This window comes from Erythrolamprus reginae, chromosome 10 (genome assembly GCF_031021105.1).
Source record: "Erythrolamprus reginae isolate rEryReg1 chromosome 10, rEryReg1.hap1, whole genome shotgun sequence".
NCBI classification, from domain to species: domain Eukaryota; kingdom Metazoa; phylum Chordata; class Lepidosauria; order Squamata; family Dipsadidae; genus Erythrolamprus; species Erythrolamprus reginae.
The window spans coordinates 14,441,466-14,452,802 of NC_091959.1; the positions used below are offsets into that span (position 1 = coordinate 14,441,466).

Below are 11,337 nucleotides of genomic sequence, written 5' to 3' on the forward strand. Positions count from 1 at the left end.
ATTCCTGCCTGGGCATCACGGACCACAGATTGGCAGGTCTCTTCGACGTGGCTGCTTTGGATCTTCGGGATGCCTTTTAGCCTCTTCTCTTCTCCGGTGTGTGATAGGGAAAGTCCCAGGGCCATTAAGATATGCATTAGTTCAAGAGCGATTGACCTGTTCTGCCCCTGAATATCAAATGGTTACGTGATTGCACCGTATCCTGTAGGCCTTTAATAGTTTTGAATAAATAGCGTTGGCTGGATGTTAATATTGTTTTAATTCTAGGCTTCATGGACATGTCAGCCTGTTGAATAAGCCCCCGGTGTTCGGTCTCAGCCAAAGGGAGGAGGGGGAGGCCCCTGTTTGTTTCAGACTGCCGTGTCGGGGAGCTGAGCAGACTCAGGACAGGCTATTTTTAGCTTCCTTTGGCATTTATTCTTCTTGTGTTAATTTTCACCAGGGAAGCTTCTAGCCCAGCAAAAGAGTTCATTTGCTCTCCTTTCTACAGTCTCCTAGGAAACAGAATATTCTGCATGGCCACAGATCCAATCGATTAAGTGGGGAAACAAGGAAGGAAGCACTTAGCTGCCCCCTTCTGCCTCCCCTGCTCTGATCAGAGGAGATGCCCAAATGCAACCTGGGAGGAGATCTTGACAGGCAGAGATTGACACCCACCCCCAACTCCCCCACCCCTGGTGGTCAAGGCTGCCAGGTGGGGAGCACAGGAGCCTCTCTTGCTATGCCGTGGCTGTTCTGGGCAGCTGCTCACCTGGCACTGCTCACCCCACCTTCCTGAGCATCTAAATAGACAGAATAGGTGTGTTGGCATCTTTGGCAAAAGAGGTCAAGGGGCTGCTTGGAAGGACGATGGCTGCATTATAACTGAGCATGGCCCATTGCTCTTGCTTTGCTGGCCTTACAGAGGGGTCCCAGAGTGGGGTTTCCACTCACTTTATTTATTTATTTATTGGATTTATTTATTGCCCTACATGGCATTGGACCAGATTACCTCCAGAACCGCCTGCTACCGCACGAATCCCAGCGACCGATAAGGTCCCACAGAGTTGGCCTTCTCCGGGTCCCGTCGACTAAACAATGTTGTTTGGCGGGCCCCAGGGGAAGAGCCTTCTCTGTGATGGCCCCAGCCCTCTGGAACCAACTCTCCCCGGAGATTAGAATTGCCCCCACCCTCCCTGTCTTTCGTAAACTACTCAAGACTCATTTATACCGCCAGGTATGGGGGAGTTGAGATATTCCTTCCCCCTAGGCCATTACAAGTTATGCATGGTATGTTTGTGTGTATGTTTGGTTTTTTATAAATAAGGGTTTTTAGCTGTTTTATTATTGGATTGTCACATGCTGTTTTTATCATTGTTGTTAGCTGCCCCGAGTCTATGGAGAGGGGCGGCATACAAATCCAATAAATTATTATTATTATTATTAATTATTATTATTATTTGTATGCCGCCCCTCTCCGTGGACTTGGGGTGGCTAACAACAGTGATAAAAAACAACATGTAACAATCCAATACTAAAACAACTAGAAAACCCTTATTTATAAAACCAAACATACATACAAACATGCCATGCATAAATTGTAGAGGCCTAGGGGGAAAGAATATCTCAGTCCCCCCATGCCTGATGGCAGAGGTGGGTTTTAAGGAGCTTACGAAAGGCGAGGAGGGTGGGGGCAATTCTAATCTCTGGGGGGAGTTGGTTCCAGAGGGCCGGGGCCGCCACAGAGAAGTCTCTTCCCCTGGGTCCCGCCAAACGACATTGTTTAGTTGACGGGACTCGGAGAAGGCCCACTCTGTGGGACCTAACTGGTCGCTGGGATTCGTGCGGCAGAAGGCGGTCCCGGAGATAATCTGGGCTTTGCAAATGGCTTGGGACCACTTTCCTTTTCCATCATGCTTGGATCACTCTACAGGTCTCTGCCTTTCTCCTCCCTGGGTCTTTGTCTTCTGTACTGAGAAAGGAGGTACAACAGAGAGAGGCCAGAGCAGATCGTGGCTCCCTTTGCCGAGCCGAGAAGTGCTGCCCGGATGAACCCAAGGGGGGGGTGGGAGTTTTACAGGGCCTGTTCTCACTGATCTCACCTGCTATCAGAAACAGCACTGAGCAGTTTGGGGGTAAGCGACGGGTAATAATAATAATAATTATAATTATAATTATTATTATTTATTAGATTTGTATGCTGCCCCTCTCCGAGGACTCAGAGCGGCTCAGAACAAACAATACAATATACAAATCCAATTTTAAAAACAATCTTTAAAAAACTTATTAAGAACAATCATGCAATCCAAACAAATCCTACATAAAGCGGAGCAGCCGAAGAGTATATCAATTTCCCCATTCTTGGCGACATAGGTGGGTTTTCAGGAATTTACGAAAGGCAAGGAGGGTGAGGGCAGTCCTAATCTCCGAGGGGGGGGGAGTTGATTCTAGAGGGTCAGGGCCGCCACAGAGAAGGCTCTTCCCCTGGGTCCCACCAGACGACATTGTTTTGTCGACGGAACCCAGAGAAGGCCAACTCTTTGGGACCTCACTGGACACTGCGATTTGTGCGGCAGAAGGCGGTCCGGAAGGTATTCTGGTCCGATGCCATGTAGGGCTTTATAGGTCATAACCAACACTTTGAATTGTGACCAGAAACTGATCGGCAGCCAGTGCAGGCCGCGGAGTGTTGATGAGACATGGGTGTATTTGGGAAGGCCCATGACTGCATTCTGCACGATCTGAAGTTTCCGAACATCCTTGAAAGGTAGCCCCATGTAGAGAGCATTGCACTACTTGATGGCAGGGCTACCTGGAAAGTGTGCTAGGCCATGTCAATGACTCTCTCGATGCTGATCAGCCAGCCTGATTCTGGACAGGCTTTTGCACTGGGGAGATTTCAATCACCTCTATTCCCCCCCCCACCCCCCAACCTGGCCTGCCTTCTTCAAGGGCATCCTGCTGGATACAGTTTCAGCAGCACCCTGGAAACACGGCAGATGAGGCCAAGCAGATGAGGGTTTTCTCGTCTAAATATAGCTCCTCTCACTGGTACTGCTGATGATGTGAAGGGAAGCAAATCACAGCATGCGCAAATGCCCATGTGTGCAGGGCCTCATCCTGTGGCTCTTTCTCATCTTAAATCAGAACTGATTTCCGAAATGATGGAACGTGGATCATTATAGAGCAGTGTTTCCCAAGCTTGGCAACTTGAAGGTATCTGGACTTCAACTCCCAGAATTCCCCAGCCAGCGAATGCGAATGCTGGCTGGGGAATGCTGGCTGGGGAATTCTGGGAGTTGAAGTCCAGATACCTTCAAGTTGCCAAGGTTGGGAAACACTGTTACAGAGGACTGCATGTTTCCTCTTCTGCTCACTTCAAAATGTCTCCCTGCTTGCACAGAGGACCTCTTCCCAAACAGGACTAGCACCTTAAGCTATTTGTAAAGCTTCAAGACAGCGGTTGTGCCTGTAGCAGAGCATACACAAGGGTTAGCTTATACCTATGTAGGATACTGCATAGATCCTCCGGAGCGTGGGGAAGGAGGACTTTGGGGAGCCTGAGTTAAAGCTAGGGGAGGAATAGGCGATGCCATGGGAAAACTCTTACTTCCTCATCCCAGGAGACAATAGAGGGAGGGACCTCTCCATGGGGACTTGCAAGATGGATGCTGTACATCTCCAACTGCTTAGCAGAACTAAGGAGTACTTTGCAACAAATGCAGGCTCTGGTGCCTGAAGGAGATGACAGCTCGAAACAGTGAGTGACCGTCTGTCAAGAGATGCTGAATGAACTCAAGCTGCCCAAGGAGCTGCTGATCCAATTCTACAGAGGAATCATTGAGTGTGTCATCTGCACCTCCATAACTGTCTGGTTTGGTTCTGAAAGCCAACAAGACCGACACAGACTTCAGAGGATAATCAGAACTGCAGAAAAAACAATGGCTGCCAACCTGCCTTCCATTGAGGACCCGTATACTGCAGAAGTCAAAAAGAGGACGGGAAAAATATTGACTGACCCCTCACATCCTGGACATAAACTGTTTCAACTCCTACTCTCAAAACAACGCAGTAGAGCACCAAGCACCAAGACAACTAGACACAAGAACCGTTTTTCCCATTTCAAACACCATCACTCTGCTAAACAAATAATTCCCTCGACACTATCAAACTATTTACTAAGTCTGCACTTGTATTACTACTAGTTTTTTCTCATCATTCCTATCACCCATCTCCTCCCACCTATGACTATATGACTGTAACTTATTGCTTATGTCCTTAGGATTTTTATTAATATTGATTGTTTCCTCATTGCTTATTTGAATCCTGTGACAATCATTAAGTGCTGGACCTCATGATTCTTGACAAATGTATCTTTTTCTTTTATGTACACTGGGAGCATCTGCACTGAAGACAAATTCCTTGTGTGTCCAATCACACTTAGCCAATAAAGAATTCTATTCTATTCTAAAAGATGTATAATAAGAGGAACTGATATTTGTGTCTGGGATGTGTGTTTGTGTGTGTGTGTAAAAAAGAGACAAGAAGGGCAGCCAGAAATGAGAAGGGGTGAAAGGGAGAATCTATTTTGTAACTTGGAATTCAGAATCCAATTCCAACCCTCACCAAAAGCAAAGAGGTTCTCAATCTTTGAGGAAAGAGACCACAAAGGGAGTCAGGATTATGGATCTGTAAAAGGCAGAGGGCCCCCAGCTTCATCCTGCAAAAATGTACACTTGAAAGCTGCTGATTCCCTTCAGTGTAGAATAAAAATGAGGGATGACAATAAACCCATCTCATGAAACAAGTTTGTCTCTCAGGAGCCCAGATTAGCAATGTGACAGAACAATTTCCAAGATTGATCAAACTGTCAGTTTTCCCTTTCTGCTATTCTGTAGGGGGACAGATGATATTGCAATAACGGCTACGGCTTCATCACTGTGGATTCTGGAAGGAAATCAATACTCTGGGATTTCATCAAGGCCTGGAAAGGACGAGAGGATCTGCCAGTTAAACTGACCAGTTACAGAAATGCTACCGATGGGGAGAGGTTGGTTTTCAGCAGCCACTGTCTTGAAGGATTGCCTGAATGATTGGCTAAAAATGGCTGAGTGGTTAAAAATGTATGGTGAAGTGTGGTGATCCTAATCAGGAGAACTTTCAGTCTCATCTTTTTAGATGGAACTCCAATTAAAATGTATTTATTTATTTATTAGATATGTATGCCGCCCCTCTCCGTAGATTCAGGGCGGCTAACAACAGTAAAAAACAATATAAAGAAATCTAATATTAAAAGTAGTTTAATATATATTGGTTGCGGCTAGAATAGTATTTGCACAGAAATGGAAAGAAAAGACAATACGAAAAGACACTGAAGTATTTAAAAAAATCATAGAATGTGCAGAACTAGATATGATGACCAAACGTTTAAATAATCAAACTGAAACAGAATTTTATAAAATATGGAATAAAGTATATGACTGGTGGAATTTTAAAAATGGTATTAACAATTAACTATAAGATAGAATGAAATAGTATGTAGTATAACTAACTTAGAAGTGTATATTCTTTCATTTCTTTTTTTTTTTGTATTACTAATAATGTCTCCCTTTTCCTTTTGTATAAGTATAGAATATTTTAAAATATAAAGAAATTTAATTAATAAGTTTAATATTATAAATATAGAGTTGAATTCAACAAGAATGTAACTTACATGTGTGGTATTTCTGCTTTGATCTGACTACAGTTAGGTTTTTTATATTTCTGTATTAGTTAGACTTCTACGGCAAGCGGAGCAATGGTAGCTCCTTAAATGTTTAGTGTTGTATGTCCTTGTCTGTCTTTTTGATAATCAATAAAAATATTTATTTAAAAGTAGTTTAAAAACCCCAATTTAAGAAACCAATCATACATACAAACATACCATGCATAAATTTTGTAAGCCTAGGGGGAAGGGAATATCTCAATTCCCCCATGCCTGACGACAGAGGTGGGTTTTAAGGGGCTTACGAAAGGCAAGGAGGGTGGGGGCAACTCTGATATCTGGGGGGAGTTGGTTCCAGAGGGTCGGGGCCGCCACAGAGAAGGCTCTTCCCCTGGGTCCCGCCAGACGACATTGTTTAGTCAATGGGACCCGGAGAAGGCCAACTCTGTGGGACCTAACCAGTCGCTGGGATTTGTGCGGCAGAAGACAGTCCCGGAGATATTCTGGCCCGATGCCATGGAGGGCTTTATAGGTCATAACCAACACTTTGAATTGTGACCGGAAACCGACCGGCAACCAATGCAGACTGCGGAGTGTTGGTGTAGCATGGGCATATTTAGGAAAGCCCATGATAGCTCTCGCAGCTTGAGAAAGAGGAGGAAGAGGGAGAGTGGAGGGCTGGGGAAGAAAGGATGAGCAGGGAGGAAAGCGAGCAGAGAAGCTTTTCCACCAAGCATGGCAACAAAGGAGCCTTTATACTGAATCGTAGGACATAGGATTAGAAAGGACCTCAGAGATCTTCTAGTCCAACCCTTTAATCAAGAAGGAGACCCTGCAGTGTTAAGTGAGTATCATGGTTTTAAAATGAATCTGGATCCCCCATTGACTTTGCTTGGTCCAAAGGTTGCAAAAGGGGATCGTGTGATCCTGGGACGCTGCGAACGTCATAAACACATCCCAGGTGCCAAGCAACAAACTTTCGATCATATGATCACGGGGATGCTGCAACCGTCATAAATGTTAAAAAAATGTCATTTTTTTTTTTTTGCACTGACGTTGCAACTTTAAATGGTCACTAAATGAATGGTTATAAATTGTAGAGTTATCTGTAGAATGTCTACTGGGAAATATGCAAATAGTTTGATGGATGTAAACAGAGATGAAAGGTGCAGGAACAGGATAGACAAATATTGTTCACATAAAAAAAGATGGAATTGTACTGATCACAGTGGCAAGGCTGGTAAAAATAAAACGTTAAACTGTATCAACAAAAATATAATTTCCAACCTTCAGCAAATAGAAAGACCACTATAGACAGGTGAAGACCACCACCCCATTTGATTGTATGAATTTTAGGGGGGGGGGCTTGGTGGGGGAGAGTGGCAAATGGGGCGTGCATAAGTGCACCATTGTGCCCACCGTCCCTGTCCTACTGTTCCATTGTCTTCTATCCTTATTTTTTATCATTACTTTTCTAATGTTTTATTTATACAAATTACCATCCTCTAATTATTTGACAGACAGACAGATAGATAGATAGATAGATATGGATGGAGATAGATAGATAGATAGATAGATAGATAGATAGATAGATAGATAGATATGGATGGAGATAGATAGATAGATAGATAGATAGATAGATAGATAGATAGATAGATAGATAGATAGATAGATAGATAGATATGGATGGAGATAGATAGATAGATAGATAGATAGATAGATAGATAGATAGATAGATAGATAGATAGATACAGGCAGGGAAAGGGGAGGGCAGCAAAGTAGAGTTAGCTGGAAACCAAGTAGAGCCAGAGTGACCGTCCAGCCTAGGGGAAGAAGGCCAGAAGCACCCGAGGAGGTCACACAAGCCAAAGCGTGCGTTCTCCTGTCCCAGAGTCTGAGCTTTAAGGCAAATCCCAAGGGGATGTTGTTAGCCACAATCACCCCGAAGCCATTTGAAAGTGGAAGGGATGACCCGTTAAGCTGGGTGGCTTTTCAAATCCAGGAGTCTTCAGGCAGAATCCCTGCTCTGAGCAGCCTGGTGGATTGCCTGGTGGTGTTGATCCTCTGAAAGCCTGCAATTCTTCCCCCCCAAGAGAAAGCAAAGCCCTTTTTCTGTTTGGAGGTTTTCCTTTCAAACTGGAGGGGAAGTGAAACGATGGTTCAAAAAAATATAAGAGGGTCTTATTTTGGGAGAAACACAGTACCTGGTGCAGAAATAAGGCTGATTGGAATAAGATCCTGTAATAGTAAATCAGCTGCAGGGAGCCCTTTAATTGTAATTTAATGCAGTTGTTTTGGTGTTGAACTGAGACAAGAAAAATGATTTGAATAACCAAAATGTGGAAGACTATTGTGTCCATAGAAATCCCGAGAAACAGATAGTCCATTGTAATCATCTGCAGCAAAGGATGATCTAGGACAGAGATGTCGAACTTATGGCACGGGTGCCACAGGTGGCACGCAGAGACATATCTGCCGGTACATGAGCCGTTGCCCTAGCTCAGTTCCAACGTGTATGTGTGTGCTGGCCAGCTGATTTTTGGCTTGCACAGAGGCTCTGAGAAAGTGTTTTTGGCTTCCAGAGAGCTTCTGGGGGCTAGAGGAAGGTGTTTTTACCCTCCACCAGCTTCAGGGAAGCCTTTGGAGCCTGGGGAAGGCAAAAAATGGCCCTACTGGACCCACCAGAGAGTCTCCAGGGGGCAGGGGAAGCTGTTTCCACCCTCTCCGGGCATTGAATTATGAGTGTGGGCACTCGCACATTTGTGATAGTGTGCGTGCACGCTCTTTCTGCACCCGAGGGAAAAAAAGGTTCGCCATCACTGATCTAGGACTTCACAGTTGAGTTGGTTTACTCAAAGCACCCCAAGGAAGAAAGTGCCAGGAAAGCAGTGAGCTTTTTTTGAGAACCTCACTGGCCTAGGCATCTCCTGCCCTGTGGTCTGGCAGCTGGCCACTTGGCCCAGAAGGGGCAAATACTAGAAACTGGCCCAGGCCAGACCCTTCCCTGCCCATTTTTTCCCCTCTTGGTTCCTAAAATATCAGCTAGGAGGATATGCAGCAGGGGAACGGATGTGAGCACCAGACCAAGTGACCAGCCTTCACCTGACTCCAGAACAGGGGTAGGCAAAATTGGCTCTTCTATCACTTGTGGACTTCAATTCCCAGAATTCCTGAGCCAATCATGCTATCTCAGGAATTCTGGGAGTTGAAGTCCACATGTCATAGAAGAGCCAACTTTGCCTACCCCTGAACCTCCAGAAGGTTCAGACGTGGTTCTTTTCCTGACCATGTTAAGAACTCGACTGACCTGACTTGGGCTGCCTGTAATCTCAACTGTCTTCAAGGAGTTTCAGAAACCTCTCCCAAATTGCAGGGATGGGAACAGAGTCTGGGAGCGCATGTCTTGCATGGAGCTGAGGCTTCTCTCATTCTCCAGCCCAGCCCAGGGGACAGTGTGGTACTCCTGAGCGACTGGGATGAGCCAGACTGGCTCTGGGCCCAGGAAATCCGTCAAGGCTGGGCTGCTGGCCAGCTTTTTGCCACTTCAGGCCTCTAGGATGGCCTCTAGCCTTCCCCAAGAGAGAGAGAAGTCAACGGGGAACTGGCTTGAGGAAGGGAGGGGGCGCTGGGAGAGGCAGATTTGAAGGCAGGGGAGTGTGACTGGCTGCAGATGGGCACAATTTCCCACTTTCCTCCCTCCAGAAAATCAAGAGGAGTCTGGTAGCACTTTTCCCAGTTAACCAATTTTATTAAAGGGCATAAGCTTTAATTGAACCTTTCAATCTGAAAAGATGTTACTAGACTCTTTCTTTCATTAATTTTTATGCCACAAAGACTAACAGAGCGCTTCTCCTGCAGCACTCTCCACCTGGAGCAGTGCATTTTAGTATGATGACTAATTAATTGGGTAGGTTAATATTGAATTTTATGAAGAAACACGTGGTTTCATTTATGGTAAGTTATTTTATGGGCAGAGGGGAAGCCCCCACCTTTTGAGGCTGGGGTGCTGAAGGGGAGAGGACCAGCTTCTGAGGCTGCTTGTGAGGTGGGGAGGAGGGGGGCAAATGCACCTGGCAGCTGCTGAGACCCCCCCCAAATCACCTCCCCTGTGCAGAGGAGGAGGACCCCCAAAGGCCAGGCTAAAGCGTTCCCCAGCTGCTCCCTGCGTCTCCATCCCTGTGCTCTCCCCTCCACCCCCCAAGAGGCTCCCCTCCCACCTGCTTCTCCAGGGCGTCCTTGGGCTTGGGCGAAGGGGCTCTGTCGCACAGGCAGCCTTCCAACAGGTAGAGCCCGGCCGGCCGGGAGCTGGAGTCGTTCTCGAAGTAGAAGAGCATGTTCTGCAGGAGTGCGAACCACTTGGGGTGCCATTTGGTGTTGTCGGAGCTCCTCTTGCTGAGGTAGCCCCGCCGGGCCCCGTCCTTCTTGGCCAGCAGCCCCAGGTAGACGGCGTGCCCGTCGTTCAGGCGCAGCGCCCTCTGCATGGTGGTGGGGCCGCGGGGGAGCTCACAGCCGCCGCAGCCGCCTCGAAGCCCCCGCAGGCCGGAGCCCCTCGCACCCGCCGCCCGCCTCTCGCATCTCTCTCAGCAAAGGGACCGCAGCGGCCGGGGGGGCGGGCAGCACCGCCGACAGCGCTCCGGCCGACCCTCAGCACCGCCGACAGCGGCAGACTGCGGCAGCGCCGCGGCGCTCGAAAGCTGCGCGCGCCCCGCCTGCCCGCCCGCGGGAGAAGGAGCGCCACCGATGCCCGACTCGCTCCCGGCCGGCGCTGCTGCCAGAGGGGCGCGGGGGTCCCGGGCGGGGCGGTGGCAGCGAGCAGCCCGGAGAGTGGCGCCCGAAGCCCGTCCTGGCAACCGCGGCGGCGCGCCGGAGCCCGGGTTTATTTTTAGCCTCCCTCTGGCGCCTCCCAACGCCGAGGAGTCGCTCGGGAACACCCGGCCCTTCCCCGCGCCTTGACGGGGCGGGACTTGCCCATCAGCCGCAGCTGGCGGGGACGCCGAAGCCCCCAGCAGGGGAAGTCCGCGGCTCTGGGTCGCACCGAGCTCGGGGCCGTCTCGTGGCCGGCGGGACGTCCGAGCCCAGCGGGCGGCCTCGTGCGTCAAGCCTGGCTGAAAAGGGAGGAAACATGCCGTCCGCACAGAGATGGGCTGCTAGGGGGTGGAACGGGGACGTGGGTTTGTTAGGGGTTCTGAGTGCTGGCGGAGTCCAGCGCAATTCTGCCACTGCACACGGGTAGGTAGCGAAATTATGCGCAGACACGCAGGTGCACCTGTGGCAGGTGCGCTCGGCACCCACAACCCAGGGAGCATTGCCTTTGAAGTGAAGGAGGACTTTGTACACTATCAGGAGTGGGTCCCTGTTGGCGCCCCCCACTTTGCTCCCCACCAAGGAGAATGTGGCTCAAAGGCCCCATAATCAGCCTCTTCCCAGCAGGACTGCCTGGAGTAGCACTCTGCAAGAATGATCCCCATTCTGTGGCCTCTCAGGTTGCCATCAGAACATTACAGTTCAACAGGCACATGCTGAATTATTTATTTATTTATTCGATTTTTATGCCGCCCTTCTCAGGGCAGCTTACAACATGTTAGCAATAGCACTTTTTAACAGATCCAGCCTATTGCCCCCACAATCCAGGTCCTCATTTGACCCACCTCGGA

The 11,337-nt window shown here is 48.3% G+C and overlaps 1 protein-coding gene across 1 annotated transcript in view; it reads right to left on the bottom strand.

Annotated features, from left to right (window-relative positions):
* The window catches only part of LOC139173185 (ras-specific guanine nucleotide-releasing factor 1-like), a 36,497-nt gene extending 26,333 nt beyond the window's left edge, over nt 1–10,164 (bottom strand). The window contains exon 1 of the mRNA XM_070762782.1: nt 9,901–10,164. Coding sequence (XP_070618883.1) covers nt 9,901–10,164 — 264 coding nt within the window. The remainder of the gene's footprint in view (nt 1–9,900) is intronic.
* Nucleotides 10,165–11,337: the final 1,173 nt, after the last annotated feature.